The sequence below is a fragment of the Microcebus murinus genome, chromosome 18 (genome assembly GCF_040939455.1).
Source record: "Microcebus murinus isolate Inina chromosome 18, M.murinus_Inina_mat1.0, whole genome shotgun sequence".
Lineage (NCBI taxonomy): Eukaryota > Metazoa > Chordata > Mammalia > Primates > Cheirogaleidae > Microcebus > Microcebus murinus.
The window spans coordinates 7966580-7994521 of NC_134121.1; the positions used below are offsets into that span (position 1 = coordinate 7966580).

The window sequence follows — 27942 nt, forward strand, 5'->3', positions numbered from 1 at the left end:
AGGCCGGGGGCGGTGAGCGCGGAGTGCTCAGAGTGGGCGCGGGCCGGCGCGCGCCAAGTTTGGGGAAACAGGTTGCCGCAGTGGGTCACGCGGCCGGTGCGTGTCCCCTGTTCCCGGCGTCGGGAGTCTGATGGGACTGAGGCGTCGCTAGGTGCGTGCGCGGGGCCCTTTCCGGTAGGTGGGCGGCTTTGGTCCCGAGGCCTCGGCGTCTCCCGCCTTCGCTCGCTTTCCCCGCGCTCTGTGGAGCCAGAGTGACGGGAGTGGCGCCGGGTAGCGGCTGGGCTGAGGGTGGGGTTGCTGCGCGTTCTCAGGCACGGTCGGTGTGGTGGGCTGGTGGCCTTGGCCCGGATGCGAAGACTGACTGGATATAACTAACTGGAGCACCCTTCTCGTTGCACATTTTCGTTTTAAGTACGGCCACTCTGCTCGCCCCAGCACAGCTGCAGGCCGAGTGCTACCGTTCCCCCGATTGACAGAAGGGAAGGCGAGGCTCGGAGAGGAGCCTACTTAAGTGGCAGCCGTGCTTCTCAAAGCCCACGCTCCTAACCGCTACACGTGTCGGGGCTCTACTTTTGGCGTGTGTTCCTGTGGGGGATGGGCTCTTCCGGTTGCTCCCAGTCTGTCACCCCATGTTCTAGGGGACAAACGTTGCATTGTAAAGTTCTTGGTCCAGTGCCTCTGCTTCAAGGTTCTGGAAGTTAATTGACCCTTGACCAGCTGAGGCCAGCACAGATGCCCTGCTCTCACTCAGGCAGTTGCTGGACTGGAAATACCAGTTTAGGTTCTTATGGAATCATATATTTTTTTTTTTTTTGGAGACAGAGTCTCACTCTGTTGCCCAGGCTAGAGTGCCTCGTGTCAGCCTAGCTCACAGCAACCTCAAACTCCTGGGCTCAAGCAATCCTACTGCTTCAGCCTCCAGAGTAGCTGGGACTACAGGCATGCTCTACCATGCCCCGCTAAGTTTTTCTATATATTTTTAGTTGGCCAGTTAATTTGTTTCTATTTTTTAGTAGAGATGGGGTCTCGCACTTGCTTAGGCTGGTTTCGAACTCCTGACCTTGAGCCATCCACCTACCTCAGCCTCCCAGAGTTCTAGGATTACAGGTGTGAGCCACTGTGCCTGGCCCATATTTTAAATTTTTTGCTTGAGGGAACATGCAACAGAGATGAGTAATTGTGTTTTTGTTTAGTGCAGTGTCCTGGGAAAAGGCTTTGGAACTAAAGGTAAACCAAAGTTCAGATTCTGGTCCTTAATTATTATATGACCTTAGACAAATTAGCTCTCTTAACCTCAGTTTCCTCCTCTGTAAAGATCTTGCTCTGTCACCCAGGCTGGAGTGCAGTGGCCTGATCATAGCTCACTGCAGTCTCAAACTCCTGGGCTCAAACGATCCTCTCACCTCAGCCTCCCAAGTAGCTGGGACTACAGATGTCCACCACCATGCCCAGCTAATTTTTTTATTATTTTTATTTTTAGAGACATGATCTCACCATGTTGGCCACGCTGGTCTCAAACTCCTGGCATCAAGCAGTTCCCAGGTTTCTTTGTTAACAGTAATTACTAATTTTTTTGAATACTTTGGCACTGTTCTGAGTGCTTTCTGCCTGATGTCTCATTTTAACTCTCATGTCTAGCTTCAGAACTCCCATTATCCCTGTGTTATATGTTAGGAGACTGAGACATAGAGATGTCAGTAATTGGGGTGGTACATTAGTAAGTGGCAGAGCGGGATTTGAACCCAGAGCCCGTGCTAGTACCACCAGCCTTCCTGTAGTGAGCATTAGCATGCACTTCTCAGGTGTGGCTGTTCACTGTTGGGCAGTGGGAGAATTATAGGAGTCTAGCTCCTCCTCTTTTACATAAGGAAAGTTGATCTCCAATTAGGCTTTTCTAGTTGTTAGTTTCTTTTCTTTTCTTTCTTTCTTTTTTTTTTTTTTTGAGACAGTCTCACTTCTGTTGCCTGAGCTAGAGTGCTGTGACGTCAGCTTAGCTCACAGCAACCTCAGACTTCTGGGCTCAAGCGATCCTACTGCCTCAGCCTCCCGAGTAGCTAATTTTTATGCATATATTTAGTTAACCAATTAATTTCTTTCTATTTATAGTAGAGATGGGGTCTCACTCTTGCTCAGGCTGGTCTCGAACTCCTGACCTTGAGCAATCCACCCACCTCAGCCTCCTAGAGTGCTAGGATTACAGGCGTGAGCCTAGTTGCTAGTTTCAAATTTCACAGATGGGTTGAGAAATAGGATAAGGCAGAGGTTTCTAGAAAACAGTTTGAAACTTGTAAAATGTATGTCAAGGCAAAAGCCTGTTCTGTCCTTGCTCTTATTCTTGGGCCTTTGAATCTCATCTCCTGTGACTTCGCTTTGTTCCCCAGCCTTCAGCAACATGAGCCAGATTTCTGAAATCTGAAGGTAATCATGCTGCTTCTTATCTTGGGCTTTGCACTTGGTGTTTGCTTTGCCCAGATTGCTCCTACCTCAGATCTCATATGCTTGGCTTCTATCCATTGTTCAGATTTCAGCTCAGGGGCTTTCCTTGGCCCAGTCTGAAGTAGCTCCCACCCTCTTATTGTCGTCCTAGCAATCATCACTGCCTGAAATTTTCTTGTGTATTTCTTGTTTACTTGTTTAAGAGCAGGGCCTCTGTCTTATTAACTCCTGTATTCTTTCTTTCTTTATTTTTTTTTTGAGACAGAGTCTCACTTTGTTGCCCAGGCTAGAGTGAGTGCCATGGCGTCAGCCTAGCTCACGGCAACCTCAGACTCTTGGGCTCAAGCGATCCTACTGCCTCAGCCTCCCGAGTAGCTGGGACTACAGGCATGCACCACCATGCCCGGCTAATTTTTTCTATGTATATTAGTTGGCCAATTAATTTCTTTCTATTTATAATAGAGACGGGGTCTCGCTCTTGCTCAGGCTGGTTTCGAACTCCTGACCTCGAGCGATCCGCCCACCTCGGCCTCCCAGAGTGCTAGGATTACAGGCGTGAGCCACCGCGCCCGGCCCCCAACTCCCATTTTTTACCTCCGTTTGTCCTTGTGCATTTAGTGCACATTTTTGTTTGTTGCCTGTCTTACCCCCTCCTCCCCAGAGCATTTCCTACTTTTTTTTTTTTTCTTTTAAAGAGATGCTCTCCTGTAGTTCCAGCTAGCCCGTAGTCCCAGCTACTCGGGAGGCTGAGGAAGGAGGATCACTTAAGCCCAGGAGTTAGAAGATGGAATGAGCTATGAGACGCCACTGCACTCCAGCTGAGGTGACAGAGTGAGACTCTGTCTCAAAAAAAAAAAAAAAAAAATGTTGCTAGGATTAAAATAAAATAACTTAAATCCAGTGCCTAGCAGAGGCCTTTCTTACAGCAAAAGTCCCATTGGCACTTCTCTGGAGCCTGAAGAAATGTGTCTAGATTGAATGAATAGGTGCTATTTGCTGTACTTAAGTGGCTTTTTTTTTTTAAGACTAGTCAAGTGCAGTAGTGTTAAGTTGCCATTTATAAAATACTACTTGTGGTAATCCTGGAAAGATTATCCCACCTGTCTGTATCCTGTTCATCATTACCTTGTGTATCAGTCCAGAAAAATCTTTTGAAAAGTTACTAAATAGGGAATTTTCCCCATTTTATAAGAACCTACAAGTTTCCTGCTGGTGGAATTGTTTCAAGTCAGCAATTCATCTGTTCAGTCATTGAGCAGATATTACTTCTTCATGTATGGCTGTGCTGGGTACTGTGGGAGATTTAAAAAAAGCAGCAGTCCTTGCCTTCAAGGACCTTAGTTTAGTTGGGAGGATGAGCTGTCTCCATGAAAAGTTTAGTTGAAAGGAGGCCCTCAGGGGGAAGGTCTTGGGGGTAGGCAGGGTTGGAGAGAGCAGGGTTAGTCCTCATTACTGACGAAGATGAGCTGACACTGAAGTTCAGAAAGGAACCAGAAGTTCCACATAGTGAAACAGCAATAGAATATACTCGCATTTACCAAGCAATTCTGAGGGAAAGGCTAAAAAAATGTGTTGGTAGGTTAGCAATTCAGGAGAACTAACAGGTTGTGATGAGCTTTGACCAAATTTAACGTTGGAAGCTACACATGGTTTTCCCATTTTTTAGGCACCTTTGAACCAGTGCAATGGCGACTCCAGTCAACGGGGCCCACAAGGATGCTGACCTGTGGTCCTCACATGATAAGATGTTGGTGCAGCCCCTCAAGGACAGCGACATTGAGGTGAGGTTTGTGAGGTCTTCATAAAGATTTTATATTGGAGGCCTTTGTTTAAACCTCTAGTTCTAATCATAAATTAACTTTATTAGGGACAACCTTGCAGTTAGTATAAGCATATTGGATTTAGAGGCAGTCGGTAAAAATCCTTTGAGGGTAAATTTAAAGAATTTTTTGAGTTTCTGCAAAGTGCAGAGAGCTGTGCTGAGTGCTCTAGAGGAAGTGGAGAAGGGGAAAGGTCACTGAGATTTGACCTTTTCCTTATAGTTCACAGGGACTGTGTGTCTATCTAGATACCTGGAAGCACGTTTCTTTGTTTATTTTTATAACAGCTGTATTGACTTATCCTCCACTTACCATACAATTCAGTGGTTTTTAATATGTTAATAATCAATTTTAGAACATTTTTATCCCCTAAAAAAGAAACCTGGTCTCCACTAGCAGTCACCCCAAACTCCCCAACCCTGGGCAACCACTAATCTACTCTCTGTCTCTACTTTTTGCCAAAGTATTTTTTTTTAAGGAAGAGGAGCAAGAAATAAGGTTCATGGAGGGATAAATGTGGTAAAATGTAGGGATAGAAATAACAGGATGGTGTAAAATAAAAATTATGTGGGATACTTAAAGATAATTTTCTCTTAAATCATCTTGTTTTCCTTAATTCATTAACTTCTATTAGTTCTTTCCCAGATGCTAAAACCTTTGAAGAGGATTTGTTCTATTCTTTAAGTGTTATAAGAGTCTTGTTAATTTGGTTATTTGAGTTATGGTCTGCCTCTGAGGGCGCACTATGATTCTGTGATAGTATCTTTTCTCTTTAGGAGATTATGGCTTTGATCAGAGCAAAATTTTAAACTAAAATGTCCAAATGTCTAGCGTTTGTTTTCTTCTCATAAGGTTTACAACATCATTAAGAAGGAAAGTAACCGGCAGAGGGTCGGATTGGAGCTGATCGCCTCAGAGAATTTCACCAGCCGAGCAGTTTTGGAGGCCCTGGGCTCTTGCTTAAATAATAAATACTCTGAGGGGTACCCAGGCCAGAGGTATGTAAATGTCTTCAAAGGCCTGTTCCTGACTCAGTGATATGGAGTACTGAATCAGTGTAGAATCTAAACAATCTGAACATTTCAGAAAACAGCCAGGTTCCCATATTTTAAAGTTGGGGAAGCTGACACTCCCTCAAGTTCAGACTTCTCAAGGTTGCACACAGGCACCAGAGCTGGGACTGGAATCCATATGTTCTCACACTGGGGTATAATAAGAAATAACTATTTGGTCTTTGTCCCCGGTTCTTCTCACAGAGCCCTAAAACCCTTGGAATCTACAGAGTAATTGGTATGTCTTTTTTTTTTTTCATCACAAGCCTCTTTCAGCCACACCTGAGAGTATACTAACCAGGTGACCCAGGGAGTGGCCCCTGCATAGCTTCAGCATAGAGTCTGGTCACCAGAATAACCAAATACATGACTAGAGGGTTAGAACTTTCAGCCACTCACCCTGACTGGGGAGGACAGGGAGACTTGAACAAGATTTAGAGAGCTTCGGAGAGGTCACTCTGTGTGGCAAACACATTGATGTGCTGTGAAGGCGAGCACCCTGGGCTCTGCACTCCACTAGTACTTTGCCGTGGGCATCTCTTCCATTTGGCTGTTCCTGAGTTGTATCCTTTATGGTAAACTGGTGATCATAAGGAGAGTATTTTCCTGATTTCTGTGAGTTGTTATCATGAATTATTGAACCTGAGTGAGGGTTGTGGGAACTGCTGAATTTCTAGCCAAGTTGGACAGAAGTGCAGGTAATCTGAGGGCGGTGGTAACTGGGGGCAGTCTGGTGGGACTGAACCCTTAACCTGTATAGCCTGCACTAACTCGGTCATTAGTGTCAGAATTGAACTGAATTGCTGGACACCCAGTTGGTATCTGAGAATTGGTTTTGGATGTTGGAAAACTGTCTTAAAGCTGTCTCACAGATTCCACCCACGCTGTCTCAAAGATTCCAACATCTCTAGTTGATCTTATTGAAGGTACTCTGATGACTTCTGGGCTTTTTTTCCCACCCAGTGAATATAAGGTTTTCTATGTCTGTAAAGAGGTGAGGTAGGTGATTTCTGGCCCCCATGAGGTGTTCAGACTGTCAGCATTTCTATCTGCAGGTTACCTTAATCACTAGTAGCATTTTTTTCTCCTCTGTGAGTTTTGTCCAAATGAGAATAGACATGGATTAGGAGTATCCATTGCTTGCAGGGGAAGTTTTTGTGTTTTTTTGAGACAGTCTTGCTCTGTTGCCTGGGCTAGAGTGCAGTGGCATCAGCCTAGCTCACAGCAACCTCAAACTCCTGGGCTCAAGCGATTCTCCTGCCTCAGCCTGCTGAGTAGCTGGGACTGCAGGCATGCGCCACCACGCCCAGCTAATTTTTCTGTATATTTTTAGTCGTCCAGCTAATTTCTTTCTATTTTTAGTAGAGATGGACCAGCCTGAGCAAGAATGAGACTCATCTCTACTAAAAATAGAAAGAAATTAATTGGCCAACTAAAAATATATAGAAAAAATTAACTGGGCATGGTGGTGTGTGCCTGTAGTCCCAGCTACTAGGGAGGCTGAGGCAGGAGGATTGCTTGAGTCCAGTAGTTTTAGGTTGCTGGGAGCTAGGCTGATGCCACAGCACTCTAGCCCAGGCAACAGAGTGAGACTCTGTCTCAAAAAAAAAAAAAAAAAAAAAGATTTAGTAGAGATGAGGTCTCACTCTTGCTCAGGCTGGTCTTGAACTCCTGACCTTAAGTGATCCTCTGACCTCAGTCACCCAGAGTGCTAGGATTACAGGAGTGAGCCACCACACTCGGCCAGGGGAAGTTGATTTGAAGAACATGGGTTGGACTCCAGACCAAAATCAAGCTTCTGAATCTGTTGTCCAGAATTGAGTTTCCATCCACAGTCAGAGGTGGAGCATCTGGGACACTTTCCCTGTATATATTGAGCACTTACTGAATATCAATGCTAAGCACTCATTTTTTCCACATTTTAACATTTCTGAAACTGAGATAAATTTGATTGGTGGCGAGTCATAATTTGATTGAAAATGCTTTTTTCTTTCTCAGCAATTAATAAAATAATGGTGATTATATAATTGAAAACATCTTAAAGTGATAAAGTGCTGGGTTCTAGGCTAGGCTGAACATGACCACATACATCCTCTGTTTTTATTTCTTCTACAGCTTTACTGTGCAGTCAGCATTATCACCCCTCTTTCAAAGATAAGGACTTAGATAGGTAAAAGAGTGTGCTTCAGGTTACACGGCTGTGTCTGGCCAGTGTCTGGCTGCACACACAAGGTCTTTTCCAGTGTCCAAACATCTGGGTCAGTTTGAGGCAAGCAGGGCACTAGAGCCTCACTATGACCATGAAACACCAGTGTTTGCTCCCCTGGAAGGTGGTTTATTGCTGCCCCTGGCAGCCCATAATTCTGCCATCCCTAGGCACGGGCTATCCTTCAGCCTGGTGGAGACCACACCCTCTTTGGTCACAGAGTTGGAAATTTAGCTGGAAGGGACCTTTGAGATAATTTAGTGAAACCTCTTTTTTATTTTAAGACTCATTCTGTGATTTTTTAATTACTTAGCTGAACCAAATAAGACTGGCACTAAAAACTTAATAAAAGTGTAGGTAATTAAGTCATTATTCAAGTTAAAGGACTCTTAAAAGTTATTACCGATTTTCATTATCATATTAATAATGTGAATTTATCTTTTGGAACATTATTAATGGCCAAAGTTAATATTTGCAAACAAGATTGATTTAACATTAATGACTTTGCCTAACATGAACCTAGAAACAAAGTTCTGTGTTTTGGGTTTTTTTGTTTTTTTTTTTTTGAGGTAGAGTCTTGCTCTGTTACTCCAGCTAGAGTGCAGTGGCATCAACATAGCTCACTGCAACCTGAAACTCCTGGGCTCAAACGATCCTCCTGCCTCAGCCTCCCTGGTAGCTGGGACTACAACAGGCATAGGCTACCATACCCAGCTAAGTTTTCTATTTTTAGTAGAAACAGGGTCTTGCTCTTGCTCAGGCTGGTCTTGAATTTCTGACTTCAAGCGATCCTCCCACCTCAGCCTTCCAGAGTAGTAGGATTACAGGCATGAGCCACTGTACCTGGTCTATTGTTTTTAATTTTTATAGCTTTTAAATTATTATTATTATTATTTTGAGACAAGGTCTGGCTCTGTTGCATGGGCTAACGTACAGTGATGTCATCATAGCTCACTGCAACCTCCACACCTGGGTTCAAGCAGTCCTCCTGCCTCAGCCTCTCAGAGTAGCTGGGACTACAGGCATGTGCTGCTATGCCTGGAGTGTTTTTTTATTTTTTAATAATAGTTTTGAGACATAAGTCACATACTATATAATTCACCCACATAAAGTGTACAATTCAATGCAAAACTCCCTCTTGTTGTGGTATTAATAAAATAAAAATATACATAACATAAAATTTGCTGTTATAACCATTTTGCAGTGTACAACCCAGTGACATTACATATGTTCACACTGTTGTGGAACCATCCATCCCCAGAACTTTTCATCTTGCAGAGATCAAACTGTACACACTTAACTCTCTGCCAATAAGCAGGGAGTTAAGATGCTTAACATGAAAAGATGCTTAACATCACTAATCATTAGATAACTGCAAATCAAAAACACAATGAGATATCACCTCACACCCATTAGGATGGCCACTATTAGTAAGGTTAAGTATGGACTGTCTGATTTCCTTAAGTACTAAGTTTCACTTTGACACTTCTTGTTTTATTTTAATTGTGAAGGTATGTCCTTGTTCTTTCAAATGCATGTTTTGGCTTGTGATTATCTTTTGGGTTTTTTTTTTTAAGAGCAATTTTTGTGAAACCATGGAGAAGTCAAAAATTCACGTTATTTTTGAATGTGAATTCCATTGTGGAACCAATGCAACATAGACAGCTGGAAATATCAATGAAGTGTTTGGGAAGGATGTGGCTAAGGAATGCATAGTACATTTATGGTTTGAGAAATTCCCTTCTGGTGATTTTAATCTTCAAAATGAGCCATGTGGGTGACACCAAGGTAGATAATGATGAACTGAAGACTGTAGTGGGAGCAAATCCATCTCAACTTACACATGAATTAGCAGCCTTTGACATTACTATTCCAACAATATTGGATCATTTGAACAAATTGGCAAAGAAGCTGGATAGATGGGTTTCATGTGAATTAAATAAGCATCAGAAGAGAAATCATCTTGAAGCTTGTTTTTCTTTGCTGTCATTTCTACATTTTATTGTTATGTGTGATGATAAATGGATTCTATTTGACAATCCCAAGTGTTTGGCACAATGGTTGGATAAAGACTAAGTGCTGAAACACAGTCCAAAGTTGACTATCCATCAAAAAAAGCTGGTATTATCCACTATAGCTTCATGAAACCTGGTCAGTCCATTACAGTGGATGATTACTGCAACCAATTGGATGAAATGATAAGGATGCTTACGATTAAGCAGCAGATTGGTCAATAGAGTCAGGCCAATCATTTTGCAAGACCACATGACACAAAAAACAATGCTGCTCAAACAGAAAGTGGACCTGGTGTCATCCACCATATTCACCAGACCTTGCATCAACTGACTACCAATGCTTCCAGGCTTTGGATCACTTCTCGCAAGGAAAAATATTCAGTTCTCAACAAGCTGTAGAAAATTCCCTTCTTGATTGCATTGCCACTTGCTCTCCAGGCTTCTTTGCTGCTGGCATAAACAAGCTACGGTTAAGATGGCAAAACTGTGTCGAGAGTTTAGGCACATACTTTGATTAATTGTACTGCTTCTTGTTTGAGATATAATAAACTAAACTTTCGATTTAAAATCAGACGTTTCTCTTGACAAGTGCAGTTGGCTAGTGTTAAAAAAAATTAAAAATAAAAATAAAAGCAGACATTTCATATTTAATGACCTAATAAAAAATAGAAAATTCTAGGCAGTGATTTTTTTGGATATGACCCCCAAAACAAACATAGACAAATGAAATTGGATCAAGCTAAAAAGCTTCTACACAGCAAAAGAATCAAAAGTGAAGAAACCTACAGAATGACAGAAAATATTTGCAAATCACACATCTGATACAGGGTTAATGTCTAAAGTATATAAGGAACTCAAAAAACTATAGCAAGAAAACAAATAACTAGATTAAAGAGTGGGCAGAGGAATAGACATTTCTCAAAATAAGACATTCACATAGCCAACAGGTATATGAAAAATATTCAACATCAGTAATCATCAGGGAAATGCAAATTAAAACCCCAATGAGGTAATACCTCATACTTGTTAAGAGTGTTATCAAAAAGGAAAAAAATAAAATGTATTTGCAAGGATGTGGAAAAATTGGAACCCTTGTGCACTATTGGTAGGAGTGTAAAATGTTTCAGCCACTATGGAAAATAATATCATGGTTCCTCAAAAGTTAAAAATAGAATTACCATATGACACAGCAGTTCCACTTCTGGGCATATATCCAAAAGAATTGAAAGCAGAGTCTTAAAAAGAGATTTGCACACCCATGTTTGTTGCAGCATTATTCACAATAGCTAAGAGATGGAAGCACCCCCAATATCCATTGACAGATCATAAATAAACAAAACGTGGTGTATACATACAATAAAATATTACTCAGCCTTAAAAAAATACTGTAACATTGTGCAGCTGTGAATGAACCTTAAGGACATTATGCTAAGTGAAATAAGCTTGTCTCAAAAAGCCAAATGCTACATGATTATACTTATATGTGATATATAAGTAGTCAGACTCTTAGAAATGGAAAGTAGGATGGTAGTTACCAGTGGCTGGGGGAAGGGAGAAATGGGAGTTGTTTAATGGGTATAGAATTTCAGTTCTGAAAGATGAAAAGTGCTAGAGATCTGTTGTATAATCGTGTGTGTGTATTGAGGTGGTCTCCAACTTATGATGATCCGATTTATGGTTTTTCAACTTTACAATGGTTCAAAAATGATACGCATTCAGCAGAAACCATATTTCTTTTTTTTTTTTTTTTTTTTTTTTTTTTTTGAGACAGAGTCTCGCTTTGTTGCCCAGGCTAGAGTGAGTGCCATGGCGTCAGCCTAGCTCATAGCAACCTCAAACTCCTGGCTCAAGCAATCCTCCTGCCTCAGCCTCCCGAGTAGCTGGGACTACAGGCATTCGCCACCATGCCCGGCTAATTTTTTGTATATATATTAGTTGGCCAATTAATTTCTTTCTATTTTATAGTAGAGACGGGGTCTCACTCTTGCTCAGGCTGGTTTTGAACTCCTGACCTCGAGCAATCCGCCCGCCTCGGCCTCCCAGAGAGCTAGGATTACAGGCGTGAGCCACCGCGCCCGGCCAGAAACCATATTTCAAGTACTCATACACCCATTCTGTTTTTCAGTACTGTATTAACCCTTTGCACTTGGATGTCGAGTGTGACTTGACACGGCTAGCAAAAATTATAGAGATTAAAATTACTCTTTGAATGTATCAATAATTTGAAATATAAAAAAATCCAAATAAATAAGTTTGTATGAAAAGAAACTCCAGTTTTTTATTCTACTGCCATGCTTTGTAAAATCTGGGGTATTTAAAAAACCCTGAGTAGAATAAAGGAATCAAGAAAAAAGCAAGCAAGTGCAAAGGGTTAATTACTTGAGATATTCAACACTTTATTATAAAGTCAGCTTTGTGTTAGATAGATTTACCCGACTAAAGGCTAATGTTAAGTGTTCTGAGAATGTTTAAGGTAGGCCAGGCTAAACTATGATGTTTGTAGTCTAGGTGTATTAAATGCATTTTTAAGATTTTTTTTTTTTTTAGGGACAAGGCCTTGTTCTGCCCAGGCTGGATGCAGTGGCTAGATCTTAGTTCACTGCAGCCTTGAACTCTAGGCTCAAGTGATCCTCCTGTCTCAGACTCGTAGTCGCTAGGACTACAAGCGTGTACCACCACATCTGGCTAATTTTTAAATTTTTCATAGAGAAGCTGTCTTACTATGTTGCCCAGGCTGCTCCTGAACTCCTGTCCTCAAGCTATCCTCCTGTCTTGGCCTCCAAATTGCTGGGATTATAGACATGAGGTGCCTTGCCTCGCCCAAGTTATGACATTTTCAATTTATGATGGGCTTATTGGAACATAACCCCTTCATAAATTGAGGAGCATCTGTACTTAATACTATTGGATTGTGCACCAAAAAATGGTTAAGGTGGTAAATTTTATGTTTTTTTACCACAATTAAAAAATATATATTTATATTTTAATTTTTAAAGCTTTTTGTGACCACAAAATTTAAGAGTTAAAAATTACTGGCTTGAGTTATTATTAGTATACAGATAATCAAAAACATAAATATATGATAAATTTTGATATGTAATTATTAAATGAAAAAAAATTTTATTAGAAATGCAAAAAACCAAAAAACAACTCTCCAGTCCTTCCCCAGCCCTGGCAACCACCTCTACTTTCTGCCTCTGAATTTGATTATGTCCCTCATTTAAGTGGAATTATGCAGGTTTTGTGTTTTTGTAACTGGTTTATTTCACCTAGCATAATGGTTTCAGGGTTCATCCCCGTTGTAGCACGTCACAGGATTTCATTCCTTTTCAGGGATGGAAACCCCCTCTTTGCATAGATGAGATAGTTGCTCAAAGTCTCACAGCTGGTTTGGTCTCCTGACTTGATTCCAGGGGTGTTGATGGGAAAATTGATCATGTTGAGTTCAGCCTCTGCATTCTAGCAAGTTCTTTTCATTATTTCCCTCCACTTGTGTTCCACAGTCTCATCCCTTACCTTCTTTGGCCCCTATGAAGCACAGAGTTTCAGGGGCCAGAGTGGATTTAAGTCTCCTGCTCTCCTTCCACAGATACTACGGTGGGACTGAGTTTATCGATGAGCTGGAGACACTCTGTCAGAAGCGAGCGCTGCAGGCCTATAATCTGGACCCACAGTGCTGGGGAGTCAATGTCCAGCCTTACTCAGGTGATTGCCGAGTCCAGACTCCTTCATGCCTGTCTCCCTGGGTTGATGTGCACCAAGAGGAGTTCTAAGAGGGACTGCCCGTAAATAAAGGTCAAGATAAGCCATGGCCTCCTGGGCACATGCGTCCTTCCCCATTGCCCTGGGGCTCCCAGCTCTGTGCCCTCCTGGGCAGTGCCCAATTGTCTCTGAACTTCCCCTCCACTTACTCTTGAGGGGGCTGGTGCAAGAGTTCAGAGAAGGCAAGAGGATGGCCAGGTCTGTTCTCTCCACTCCTGGGTGGACACCTAGTGGCCAAGTTCCCAGTGCCGCTTGGTGCCTCAGGTAGAAATCATCATATCTCTTTTGGTCTACCTGTTTCAGGCTCCCCTGCAAATTTTGCAGTGTACACTGCCCTGGTGGAACCCCATGGGCGCATCATGGGCCTGGACCTGCCTGATGGGGGCCACCTGACCCATGGGTTCATGACAGACAAGAAGAAAATCTCTGCCACATCCATCTTCTTTGAATCTATGCCTTATAAGGTAAGAGAGTGTCTCTCTCTATATATAGCTGTCATTTCCTCAGAAAACCTCCAATGTTTGGCCACGCCTGTAGGGATAAATACAGTGGTTTTGTTCATGTGGCACTATAGGAAGTCCCCACTTTGTACCATTTTTCATTTCCCTGCTCTGGGGACTCCTCAGGCTTTCAGGGCCTGCTGGAGCAATCTGGGCTGGAGATGAGTGTCTGAGCTGAGGCTGCAGGGAGAGAAGGCAAGTACTGGGGACGGCTCAGACGCGGCAAGGGTGGTGGCCACCCCAGATCCATGGGGGCAGCAACCACTGGGGAATAACAACTCCCAACAGCAGGTCAGCCACAGCTGGACCCCCAGCAGCAGCCACCAACTCAGAGCTCTACCCTCTCCTTGTGACATCACTGCTGGGAACCCCTGTGGGCCAGCAGCTGCAAGGATACGCAATAGCTACAGGGGACGGCAACATCCCTGGTCCCAGCGCCAATACTTGCAGCCCCACCATGAACAACCACAAACCTCCACAGCCGAGTTTGAGCTAGCTCCTGCCTGTAGGTGGTGGCTATAATGGGTACAGACAGTCCTCAGCTTACAGTAGTTGGACTTACTATTTTTCCACTTTATGATGGTGCAGAAGCAATACACATTCAATAGGAACTGTACCTCAGTCCCCATACAACCATTCTTTTTTTCACTTCCAGTACAGTATTCAACAAGTTACATGAGATATTCAACACTTTATCATAAGATGGGCTTTTGTGTTAGATAGATTTGCCCAACTGCAGGCTAACATAAGTATTTCAAACATGCTTAAGACAGGCCAGGCTAACCTGTGATGCTTAGTAGATTAGGTGTATTAAATAAATTTTCAACTTACAATGTTTTTGACTTAATGATATTTTCAGCTTGCAATGGGTTTGTTGGGAAGTAGTCCCATCATAGATCAACTACTACTCCCGATCACTACCCCACTGCCCAGACTTGTTCTCAGCCAGCTGAAGCCAGATAGCAGTGTGCCCAGGAGTGGAACCAGCACCATCAGAACCAGTGCACAGGGCTGCCAGTAGGGTGTGCAAGGCCCCAAGCAAATATTTGTTTTGTGGGAGACCCTATGTGTATAAACAGTTGGGTCAAAAAATGCTCATAAGATGCGTGGGCTTGTGTGAGGCATGGTGATTTATCTATACATGTGAAGGATGATGGGCGGGAAAGAGGTAATTTGCTTATTTTTTATTGTCCAGTGTTGGTGATTCTTCTGAATGTCCACAAACCACCTTTTCATGTTGTTTGTTGTCATATGTGCCATTCCTGGTTAGCTTCATATTTGTTACTATGATAAAAAGGTAGTCGTGTATTTTTATGTTTGGCTAAACATCAGACACATTTTATTCTTTTAAGGAAATCAAGCCAGTATCCTTTCTGGCATTCTGTGGTCTTTGTTGCATGTTGTTGATTTTGTGTTTACTCAGCCTTTGTCTCAATTATAGTGATTTCCCATGTGCTGTTTTGTGCAAGTGGCTTTCATTTCTTCTCATGGAAGGCCTAGGTGTTTCTAGCCACAGATCACCTCATTGGCCAAGGCTAGCCTGAAGGTGTTTTTTTGTTTTTTGTTTTTTTTGAGACAAAGTCTCACTCTTTGCCCAGGCTAGAGTGCTGTGGCATCCACCTAGCTCACAGCAACCTCAAACTCCTGGGCTCAAGCAATCCTACTGCCTCAGCCTCCCGAGTGGGACTACAGGCATGCACCACCACACCTGGCTAATTTTTTCTATACATTTTTAGTTGTCCAGCTGATTTCTTTCTATTTTTTTTTTAGTTGAGACGGGGTCTCACTCTTGGCTCAGGCTGGTCTCAAACTCCAAATGATCCACCCACCTCGGCCTCCCAAAGTGCTAGGATTATAGGCGTGAGCCACCACGCCTGGCTGAAGATGGATTTTGAAACTTGGGACAGTAGTAACAAGATACTTTGTCTTTGGACTTAGAACATAATAGCCAGTTTCTGTGCTTTTTTCATCACAGACTTGTGGCAAAGAGTGTTTTCTGACTAGCTGTCTAGAGCCTTAGCTGAGGCTTTGGGAAGCCTTATTCATGCATTTCAGGCCAGTGTCCTCTATTCCTGAGGAGCCCGTTCCAGGCATTTGGAAGCTTAGTCCTGTGCCCATTTCCCTCTGACCACCCCCATCTTTGATGTACACTGTGCAGGCCGCAGCCCTTTGGGTGCAGTGGGGGGTGGGGCCTGGGACCCTGGGCAGTTTACGCAGCAGGAGGCACAGCTTACCCACTACAGGGGTGTAGTGGGCACCGGCCTCTGTGGGCAGGAGGAGGAGACACACCTGATTGGCTGGATGAGCCTTTCCTGGTTAGTTTTATATTATCCAGGCTGTGGGTTTGGTCAGGGGGCCTCCCAGGGCCACCCATCTCTGCCTTCAGCCCCTGCCACACCCACACAGACCCAGGCATCCATTTCTCTGTGGAGCAGCAGTGAAACTGCTCTTCTGTTTTGTATCCATTCCACCCTGTGTCCCTGTTCCCAGCTTGTCCTCTGTGACTAGAGAATTTCTCCCTCTCCCTGCTCCTAAGTGACTGAGGGCGACTCCCTTGCTCTCTGCAGGCCTCTGCACTGCGCTGACCCCCTCCCTGCAGTTTGTTATAAATGCCTTTGAATTCTTCCAGGAATTGTTCTATCGTCTCATTTTCAAGATTTAAAAAAATAAGAAAAACTTTTAAAACCCCTACAAGTTTAAAAAGAAAAATGTGGAAGAGAGCAAAACAGATTTTTTGTGTATGTAATTATGGCTTTTAAAAAAATGTTTAAAATTACATCCATTTTTTTACTGGGGGTCAGTTGTTGATATTTTATCGGGATAGCAGTTTCTCTGCCAAGTTCAGCTTCTTTCAGGCTGAGAAAGAAGCACACCCTTGAAGCAAAACACACAAAACAGAACCACAAATCATCTTTCAACCTGACTCTCTAGCTGAGGTCTCAGTTTCTGTAACCGTGCATGCATGCTTCTCTAATTGCGCTGCATTGTAAGTGCCTTTTTTATCTGGAAAGATTACCAGACCCGAAACCTTTCACTACAGGTATGCTGGTAGTTGCTGATGGAGCCAAGTGGATGAGGGAGGAAGATTGGGGGTAGGGACTTCGGGACAGGAAGTTTCTCTCCCCGCATGCTCTCCAGAGGCCTCCCATATCCCAGACCCCAAAGTTTTCCCTGCAATGCTCCACTTTGGTCATGTTTGCTTCCCCTTGACCTGTTTCAGAACTTTAATAAACTGAATGTTTATTTAAAAATTGCTAAAATTTTTTTAGTGTTGCTAAAAAAAATTGTTTTACATTTAACATTTAGATCTGCTGTCCATCTGGAATTGATGTCTTTCTATTTTTAATTATTTTTTTGTTTGTTTTATTTTTTGAGACAGGATCTCCCTCTGTTGCACAGGCTAGAGTGCAGTGGCGTCATCATAGCTCATTGTAACATCAAACTCCTGGGCTTAAGCAATGCTTCTGTCTCAGCCTCCCGAGTAGCTGGGACTACAGGCATGCGCCACCATGCCTGGCTAATTTTTTCTCTATATATTATTAGTTGGCCAATTAATTTCTTTCCATTTATAGTAGAGACGGGGTCTCACTCAGGCTGGTTTCAAACTCCTGACCTCAAGCAATCCACCTGCCTCGGCCTCCCAGAGTGCTAGGATTACAGGCGTGAGCCACCTCGCCCGGCCTAATCTTGTCTTTCTGTGTGTGGTGTATTTTACTTGGCATAATGCTCTCCAGGTTCACCCATGTTGCAAATGACAGAATTTCTTCTTTTTTCAGGCTGAAGAGTATTCCATTGTGTCTATATACCACATTTCCTTTATCCATTTATCCACTGATGGACACTCAGGTTGTTTCTGTACCTTGGCTGTCATGAATAGTGCTGCAGTGAACATAGTAGCACAGCTGTCTCTTCGACAGACTGCGGGTTCCTAGGCTGTATGCCCACAAGTGGGACTGCTGGCTCTGGAGTTGATCTCTGTGTGTGGTGTAAGGCGTCCAGATCACACTTTTGTCCATATGGATATCCAGTGACTTGGTGCCATTTATTGGAAAGGCCATCCTCTCCCCATAGCACTGCGGTGTCACCATATCATCCATCTGATAACTGTGTCATGAGGGTTCTGTTTATAGGCTCTCTCTGTTCTATCAGATTGTTTGCCCTTCCACAAATGCTTGCTTCTTTAATTACCATAACTTTTCAATTTTTAAAAAATTTCTCTTAATAATGTTTTGGTAGAGGTCTTTTACATCTTTCATTGGTTATTTTGTGGTTTTTGATATAATGATATTAAAATTTCATTTTCGATTTTCTTTTTGCTTATATACACATATATAATTGATTTTGTTTTTCAATGCTGTATACAGTGACCTTGCTGAATTCACTTAGTTCTAACAGTTTGCCTCTAGAATCTTTCAGCTTTTCTAGGTATACAATCATGTTGTCTGTGAGTAATGTCAGTTTTTAAAATTTCTTCTTTCTTTATCCTTAGCCTTTTCTTTCCTTTTCTTGCCTCATTATACTTGGAATAGACGTGATGTTAGCAGGCATTTTTGTCTCATTCCTGAAGATAACATGTTTTAGTCTGCATTGTGTGGTGTCTGTTTGTTGCATCTATTTCATTCTGCAGGGGATTTGGGGTTCCTTCTCATCAAAGGGTATTACCCCAGAGACAGGGTTCACTTTTCCCCCTGGGACTCCTCAGGATCTCTTGGGTCTTGAGCAATACTTGGTCATCTATACCACTTGTGTGAGCTGAATACACCGGTAGCCTTTCTCACCCTCACGTCCTCATCTGGGACATCTTTCCTCTTGTCATGGCGGGCGGAGCGAGCTTAAGTGGGAGGGCAGGAGGCACAGTTTGGTAGAGGAGGTAGCCTGAGCTGTGACTCCCTGACATCCCGCAGGTGAACCCAGACACTGGCTACATCAACTATGACCAGCTGGAGGAGAACGCCCGCCTCTTCCACCCAAAGCTGATCATCGCAGGTGATGGGCGGGTGGAAAGTGACCTTGTTCATCAGCAGTGCCCTTGCCTCTTACAGAATGACGTGTAAAGATGTTCTTGCCCTGACATAGCTGACTGCTAATTTCTGCCTTGGATAGCTGAGTTTCTTGGGTCATAGTCGATTCTTTTCTTTCAGGGCACCAGTCTGTTTGCCACCATTAGTGTTATGTGGAATAAGATCTGAGATGGTTCTCAGGGAAGCATAGAAACGTCAATCCCTGATTGATTGGGTTGGTTGCGATAGTGGGGGCCATCCCAACCACCATGATACTGAAGAGGCAGATCCCGAGAGGCTGCTGTTAGCACAAAGATGTTTTTCTAGGACATTCTCCATTTCTGTTCTCAGAGATTTTAGAGGGACAAATCTCTAGGCTTTCACATGTGCATAGCCAGAGGCCACTTGGCAGATTTGCACTGAAGCCAACTCAGATGGTCTGAACTGTGTCACCTTTCCTATCTCAGGAACCAGTTGCTACTCCCGAAACCTGGACTATGCGCGTTTGCGGAAGATTGCAGATCAGAATGGGGCGTATCTCATGGCGGACATGGCACACATCAGTGGGCTGGTGGCGGCTGGCGTGGTGCCCTCCCCTTTTGAACACTGCCACGTGGTGACCACCACAACCCACAAGACCTTGAGAGGCTGCCGAGCTGGCATGATCTACTACAGGAGAGGTTTGCTCCGAGTGTTGGGGACAGACGGGAACCATTACATTTCTCCTGCAGAGGTTCAGATTTAATTACTGAGGGAGCTGGGAACAACTCTGACCTGGGAGCCATTGAAAATATTAGGACCCCAGTGCCTTAGAGAGCTGCTTAGGAAGGAGCAGTGGCAGGCTTTACAGAAAGGATCTAGAAGGAAGCCCGGAGTCACAGCTCTTGCTTCATTCCTGTATGTCCAGGTCCTAGGAAGGCAGGAAAGGGATTAGCAGCTGCTTTGTCTTGGAATGGTGCTGGTGGCCAATGGCCTTTTGCTCAACTTATCCTCTCCTGAAGAGGCAGGTGTCTGAGTGAAAGGAAGGTGTGCATGGCTGGCTGGGGGTTACCGGGAGGCCTCACAATGCAGCATTGTTTGGGTGAACTTCCATATTTCTCAAAGAGAATGACTAACAGTAATCAAACCGTAAAACACTGATATAGAAACCTTAATACAAATTTAGTCATTTTAGTGAGAAATTTCTCTTTTCAGTACTTATAACCCACCTCTAGGCCCTCCCCTTGTTTGGGATTCCCATACCTAGGAAAGCCCATTAGTGGTCAGATCTTCATTTAGCCCATGGTGAGACCTGATGCACCAACCTTGCATCAGCAGAGAGACAGGCCGCTCAGGTGACTGCAGTGCTCTCACCCCCAATGCAGGCTGGCCCTGTCCAGGCCCTGGCTGGGGCTAGACGCAGCCATGTGCTCACTTAGCTCTCAGACCCTGTTGCCTCTGTGTTCTTCCGGGGACCTCTTTTAGCTGTGTTGATGTTTATGAGGCAGGTGGCCATTCCCACTTGCCCAGGAGATATTTGTGTTTCTCTGCTGGGTGTTGACCCAGTGCTGATGGACTCTGGAGCCAGAGGGTCAGAGCAAATCCTGCCTCTGTCACACACCTGCTACCCACTGTGTGGTCGTGGGCTGGCCGTATAACTTCTTTGTGCCTCATTTCCTCACCTCCAGGGTGATAATACAGTACCTATCCCTTTGGAGTGCTATTTTGAGCATTAAATGAATTAATTTATGCAATGTGCTTAGAGTAGTTTTTGGCTCACAAGAAACTCTATGTAAATACTAGTTGTTGCTGATTATTATTGAATAGCAGTTATTATTACTGAATATTAACCTTTTCTCAGAAAGGAACTTTATTCCCCATATACAGCCAAATGAGTACAGTCTCTTTCAAAGAGGTCATCTCAGACATTTCAAGGAAATATGCCCAAGGCATATTCTTTGTTAGTCTCAGTGGAGAAATTTCTGTCCTTTCATTTTAAAGGCCTTGTTGTAGTCATGTTGTTAAGCAGAGATGCCATTAGAGGAGGCAGGTGTTCAATTGAGGTTCTGAGACAGCATTTCAGTCAGAGTCATCCACAGTGTCCTTGTTCCCAAGAACAAGGACGCTGGTCTGCCCTCGGGAAGCAAGAGCCCCTCTGTCGGTTGCAGCACAGGCCAGTTCTCCTTGTCGCCAGGAGTACAAGCCAGGCGGGCACTTGATGTAGCCAGTCTGGGTTTAAGCCCCAAAAGGGAGAACACAGGGGACAGCCTGTAGGGTCCCATTCTGATGCTTTTCTTCTTCCAGGAGTGCACAGTGTGGACCCCAAGACTGGCCAGGAGATTCTATACAACCTGGAAACGCTCATCAACTCTGCCGTGTTCCCAGGCCTGCAGGGAGGGCCCCACAATCACGCCATTGCTGGTAAACCATCATCTCCTGCGCTGCTCATCCGGGGGCCCTAATTCCCATCTCCAAAAAGCAGGTTCCAGAACTTTCATGCTGGGGAATCAACTAGAGCAGCAGTCCCCAACCTGTTTGGCACCAGGGACTGTTTTTATGGAAGACAGTTTTTCCACAGACCAGGGGTGGAGGTGGGTGGGGAGGTGATGGTTCAGGGATGATTCAGGTGCATTACATTTATTGTGTACTTTACTTCTATTATTATTACATCATAATATATAATGAAATAATTATACAACTCATCATAGGTAGGGGACCCCTGAACTAGAGGACCGTTTTGTCCAGGAGATGCTTACGGAAGAAAAGGGAGACAGTTGAGATTGGTGTCAGGTGGGGACAAGAGGGAAGTGGTGTCCACTCTACATGTACAGCCACCTGGAGGCAAAGCTGGACTAGGCCAGTGTGTAAAGTATGTGGAGCCCTCTTTGAGAAATAGCAGGGAAGGAACCTGACAGTTAGAAGAGGACATAGCAAGGCTGAGGGAGATTAGTGTCTAGACCCCATAGGATGAGCCCCTCTCCCATGATGGGCCCCAGCCTGGGGGGTGACCCTCCCTCTTCACAATGTGCCATATTGGTGACTCCAGGGTCGAGTTCCATGACTGCCCTGCAGGCTCTCTTAGGATATTTGTGCTGATCTCAGGGTCATCCCAGTGTCAACCAAGGTGCTTGGAATGAAGGTGTAACTTCTGGGTCCGGAGATGCACTAGCATTTCCAAAGAGGAAACGAAGGGTGGGAGGTGTCGGGGGTTCCTGGGCTGTTCTCATGTTCTCTCCTTACACCTACACGCTCAGCATCCACGGTTTCAACTCTGGGATGCTGGGACCACCTGGTCCCCTGCCACTCTGGGCCCTTTCCCGTTGTTTCCACAGCACTGATTGGAGGCTCTGTGCCAAGACTCAGGCATGTGGCTTTTGCATCTACCTCCCTTCACCTTCGGATAATGAGTTCATTGACCTTAAGCAGCTCTGGAAAAATGTTTCACAGTGTATGTTTGAGAGTCCCTAAAATGTACTGAGGTCTTAAACTACTCTATGTATACTGGCAAAGTCATAGTGTATTGCTTATCTCCATTTTTCCTTTAAGTAGCCTCAGGACTGAACACAGGTACAGGGTAGAACAGGGCCGCACCTCCCATCTGGACTGTGATCCGAGAGATCTGCCTAACTTGGGATCAAAGCATCAGCTGTTAGGGTAGCTAAGTAATCATTTTCACACATCAAGATTAAAAAGGACTGTAAAATCCATCTTGCTTAGAGAAAACATTGCGATGGTAATATTATGAACACTAAACTTCCATGAGAAAGGTTACCTCAAAAGCAGTTCCTCAGAGAAGAGGCTTCTTCAATAAAGGTCTGGTTAGCCCAGTACTTATAGGGTTTTTTGGAGGAGAATGTAATAATGTCCTTTTGGTGACATTGAAAAAGGAAGTTTGAGTGGAAAGGAGTGATTTTTTTTTGACTCATCTTTTTTTTTTTTTGAGACAGGGTCTCACTTTGTTGCCCAGACTAGAGTGAGTGCCATGGCATCAGCCTAGCTCACAGCAACCTCAAACTCCTGGGCTCAAGCGATCCTGCTGCCTCAGCCTCCCGAGTAGCTGGGACTACAGGCATGTGCCACCAAGCCCGGCTAAGTTTTTCTATATATATTAGTTGGCCAATTAATTTCTATTTTTTTATAGTAGAGACGGGGTCCCACTCAGGCTGGTTTTGAACTCCTGACCTCAAGCAATCCACCTGCCTCGGCCTCCCAGAGTGCTAGGATTATAGCAGTGACCCACCGCGCCTGGCCGACTCATCTTTGATTCTCTCCTGCTTTCCTGATGCAGTGTCTCTCCCTGTCTAGGTGTTGCTGTGGCCTTGAAGCAAACCATGACTCCAGAATTTAAAGTTTATCAGCACCAGGTGGTGGCCAACTGCAGGGCTCTGTCTGAGGCCCTGAAGGAGCTGGGCTACAAAATTGTCACAGGTACAGGCACAAATGCTGCTCAGCAGGCCTGCTCTCCTCTTGGTTGCATTAAGCCTTGCTCCTTGGTTTGTCTGATGATCGGGATGTTGGTCCCATAGGATAGTGGCCCTGGGCACTGCTGCCTTGGCAGTGATGACCCAGGACCACCTTGGGAGGAGGTCAGCGTCCCCTCAGATGGGCCACAGATGATCAGAATAATAGCTGCCATTTGTCACCAGCGTGAGGGCTGCATGTCCTCAGAATGGCTCTGCAGCAGGATACCTGAGGCTCATCTAAGAGAGGCTGGGCTGCAGCGGTCACAGCCCTGGTAGGTAGCAGAGCCCAGACTAGATCCTGGCAGGACCAGCACCTTCCTCTACAGTGATACCTTGTGCTGTGGTGCAGAGTGTCTCCTCTTGCCCTGCTGCCCCGCTGAGGTGGGGTGCAGCAGGCCCTCCCCACTGGCTGGGAAGCCTCTCGGTTTGCTGCATGTTCCTGGGCAGCTGGCTTGCTATGGCCATGTTTGCTTGAATACAGACAGTCCTGGGGCTGACTGGCTGCAAGTGAGATGGACTTTCCAGGGGAGGCTGCTCAGCAGTGCTGTCCACCTTCCAGTCACCGCAGGTTTCCACAGGGATGACGCATTTTCCTGGCAGGCAGTGTTCTTGATTATCCTGTGGAAGGGTGGCTGTGTTCCTCGGCTCACAAGGCTGCTGTACGTGCTAGCAGAGGCATGGTCCAGGAAGACAGGTCCTGGTATCTGCAGACATGGGTGCCCACCCCCTGCACCCTGCCCTTTGCCTTTTATGGGGATCACAGGTCCCCCCCGACTGAGGAGTGGGTCTCCCACCAAACCTTGTGTCCATGAGTGGCAGAGCTGGCCACAGCTAGCTGGGCAAGCGCTCTCTTCTCTTGGCCATACCCTCTTTTATGTTCTACTTCACTTCCTGTCTGTCTTTCTCCTCCATTTTCCACATCTTCACATAATACAGCCCTTGAAGTCCCAGTGTAGACTGTGACCTTCAGGGCCTCTTAGGTCACTGTTTCTCAAATTGGGATGTGCATGCGATTCCCTGGGAGCCTGCTGCAATGCAGATTCTGACGCAGCAGGTCTGGGGTGGGAGCTGCACTTCTAAACAGCTCCCAGGTGATGTAGTTTGGGAACCACCATTGGCATTGTGAGGGCTTAGGCCACAGTCGTCTCCTGGCAGCTCCAGCATTAGAACTCCTAGTGAGTCTCGTGAGAACACCGTCTCCTCCACCTTCTCACACCCCCAGGTCTGCCATCACCCTGTGTTCATTGTTCCTGAGCTCCTGATGCTGACCATTGAAATGCATAATGGTTGTGAATACCTGCTTTATGTTTGGTGCTGTGGCAAGTACCGTGTTTCCCCAAAAATAAGACAGGGTCTTATATTTATTTTTCCTCAAGAAGACACCCTAGGGCTTATTTTCAGGGGATGTGTTATTTTCCCCTCAAAGCCTCAGCTTGTAGCACGCACAGGATGGCTGGGACCTGATGGGGAGCTGACCTTGTTGGTGGGGCTGCCCGCACCTTTCCTGTCACCTCTGGGATAGTAGCTGTCACGATGGGGCAGATGAGAAGGGCTACTCGTCTCCTTTACTGCTCCGTGATGAAATGCATGGGTTGTGCAGATACGCTGTGTAGGCACGCCCATCACTAGGTCTTATTTTCTGGGTAGGGCTTATATTGCACAAATGCTTAGAAATCCTGCTAGGGCTTATTTTATGGATAGGTCTTATTTTTGGGGAAACATGGTACTATGTCCAGTATCTCATTTAAATATCATGGAAGCCTTTGAATTGGTCGTTCTCTAACAAATGGGCATCTGAGGTTCCAAAATGTTGAGCTTGGTGACTAAAGCCACACAGCAAACTAAGTGGACTCAGCCATGGGGCTCCAAAGCCAAGATACTGACTTAGTTCACCGATGTCTTTCAGCTCATCTCTGCAACAACCTGTGGCAGAAGTGAGGACATTGTTGTTACCCCAGTCAATACCCTGGTTTAATGAAGTTTCAAAGTGAAGGATCCAGGGGTTCTAAAGACTCCTGTGGGACCTTGGGCCAGGTCTAGAAAGCTCTGTTGGCCTCCCTACCTCATCTTCCCACTTTGGTACTACAGTCAGCCTCACAGCACTTGGGATAAAATACATGACAGGCCAGCACAGTGTCTGGCACCTAGTACGTGCTCAGTGAATGTAGTTGTTACCCACTGATCCGTAAGTTGAACACTGCCCACTACTCTGATGCTGCCTTAGAAGGAACCTTTAAGATTGATGTCAGAGACACTTGGGAAATTCCTACGGAACTTTTCAGAGAAAACAAGCTATGAGTGGTCCAAACAAGCTGTCCCTTCCCCAGAGGAGCAACAGGCCCCTGTGTTGGCACCTGTCATGCTGTCACAGAAGGGGGCAGTCTGTGCCACAAAAGCTGCTGGACGTTTGTTACCCATCAGTCTCACATCCCTCCTCAGTTACCCCTTTTGAAAGTGCTGTGTCCTTTATTTCAGATTCTTAGGCTGGGGCACCTTCTCTTTCATGGGTGATTAAAATTCTAGGCCATGTGGTGGTTCACTCACCTTCCTGCCCTCATCTGCTCCGGCCTTCTCACCCCTGCCCTCATTTCCTAGGGAGAGAGATTCCTTCACCCAGCATACAGTCGGCTTTCTGCATTTCTATGAGTTCAACTTTGTTTACAGGTGGTTCTGACAACCATTTGATCCTCATGGATCTCCGTTCCAAAGGCACAGATGGTGGAAGGGCTGAGAAGGTGCTAGAAGCCTGTTCTATTGCCTGCAACAAGAACACCTGCCCAGGTGAGAATCTTCCTTGGTCTTCTCTTCCACAGCCTTTCCATCTGCGTTTCTTCCTGCCAGAGTTGTAGCTGATGAAGGTGTTTGGCTCTATCCTGGCCCTGCCTGCAGGTAGAAATGAAGAGACTGACATGGAGCCCTTGGAGGTGGTACAGTCATTGGATGGGGAAGGCAGGGGCCCCTTGAAACCAGAGGATGCATTTCCCAGTTGATGGTTAATAAAATGTAGGTGACACATCTCAAACCCAAACAGATGTTCACCTCATTCTTAGGAGTGAGGAACACATCACAGGCCACTTAGTGGACTACTGCAATAGAGTGGCCAAAATGGATTTGCCTCCTCTTGCCTTGGGTTTGATCTCTAGTATTTTAATCATTTGTACTCTTCTTGCTAGATCAAGCCCCAGTATCCGCAGGCCCATTCTTTCTTGCTCACTTTTTTTTTTTGAGACAGAGTCTTGCTCTGTTACCTGGGCTTAGAGTGCCATGACATCAGCATCACTCACAGCAACCTCAAACTCCTGGGCTCAAGCGAGCCTCCTGCCTCAGTTTCCTGAATAGCTGGGACTACAGGCATGCACCACCATGCCTGACTAATTTTTTCTATATAGATTTTTAGTTGTCCGGCTAATTTCTATTTTTAGTAGAGACAGGGTCTCACTCTTGCTCAGGCTGGTCTGGAACTCATGACCTCAAGTGATCCTCCTGCCTCCACCTCCCAGAGTGCTAGGATTACAGGCGTGAGCCACTGCGCCCAGCCTCACATGTTCTTTTATAAATGCACAGTGGTCACAGTGGTGAGTTAAGTGCAGCTTAGGGACAGAGCCCTGTTTATCTTGAAGGTGACAGAAGCGCCCTTCGGCCCAGCGGACTGCGACTAGGGACCCCAGCACTGACATCCCGAGGACTTATGGAAAAAGACTTTCAAAAAGTAGCCCACTTTATTCACAGAGGTAAGGATAAAATTTTGGAGGTTTGCCACATCACATTGTGTGTGGAAGTTTGATTGTGACATAGTTGAGACCCCACCGCTGAAGGACATTTCTGTGTCAAGGCTGAATGTTGGGGTGGGAGACAGCAAAAACCACTTAAGCACATCACTCGCCTGAGAGGTTTTGTCTGCCTAGGGAAGGGTATATCCAAGAACCATTGCTAAGGCGAACACTGGGGCCGAGTGCTCTCATGCTCCCCAGCTGTAATTGTGCCTTGGCCCTCAGCCACCCTTGCCCACTCCAGGCATGTGGCTCGGGATGGGCCCAGAGGGGACTCATTTTTGTCTTGCTGGCACAGGGATAGAGCTGACTCTGCATATCCAAGGCGACATCGGCGCGAAGGCCAGCCTGAAGGAGTTTAAGGAGAAACTGGCAGGGGATAAGTACCAGAGCGCCGTGCGGGCTCTCCGGGAGGAGGTTGAGAGCTTTGCCTCTGTCTTCCCTCTACCTGGCCTGCCCGACTTCTAACAGAGCCACCTGCTCCGCACCTGCCCGGCACTGTTGAAGAAGCCACCTGCTGGAGGACCCAGATTCCTGAGACAGAAGAGCTGCCCCATAGGGGACCTATGTAGTTTCCTTGTGTGCCCTTTGAGGGAGTTTATTTTGGACTTTTTTCATGTTTCTTCACAAACCAAAATTTAAATTCCAATGTTAGTAATTCTGGGATAGGTTATTAAAAAAATCAATTTTGAGCCTCACTTTCTCACTGCTGTATATAATTATTCTAGAAATATAAAATACTATGTAGCCATTTAGCCTTAATCATTGAGACAGTGGTATGGGACAAAGCTATCAGAAGGATTCCAGGATTGTGCCTACCCTTCTCAGAGTTACTGGGCTCTCCGCTGCCTGCTGCAATACAGTACTAAGTTCACGGCTTGTGAATGCTGCCCATTCTAGCTCGCTATCCAGTGGATGCCAAAGGAGAACTGAATTAGA

The 27942-nt window shown here is 45.2% G+C and overlaps 1 protein-coding gene across 6 annotated transcripts; it reads left to right on the plus strand.

Moving 5' to 3' along the window:
* On the plus strand, positions 1-27701 carry SHMT1 (serine hydroxymethyltransferase 1). Of its 6 annotated transcripts, XM_075994061.1 has the most exons (13): positions 2-151; positions 3132-3259; positions 4103-4217; positions 5109-5254; positions 13119-13234; positions 13595-13755; positions 18696-18777; positions 19259-19471; positions 21075-21191; positions 23076-23198; positions 25898-26014; positions 26854-26964; positions 27302-27701. In XM_075994061.1, exons 3-13 carry the CDS (start codon positions 4122-4124, stop codon positions 27469-27471), a joined length of 1452 nt encoding a protein of 483 aa, XP_075850176.1. In that variant the 5' UTR covers positions 2-151; positions 3132-3259; positions 4103-4121; the 3' UTR covers positions 27472-27701. The 6 variants fall into 6 exon arrangements, with proteins under 6 accessions (XP_012603380.2, XP_075850177.1, XP_075850176.1 ...); XM_012747926.3 differs by lacking the exon at positions 3132-3259 and having other exon boundaries at positions 1-151; XM_012747927.3 differs by lacking the exon at positions 3132-3259 and having other exon boundaries at positions 2-174.
* Positions 27702-27942: the final 241 nt, after the last annotated feature.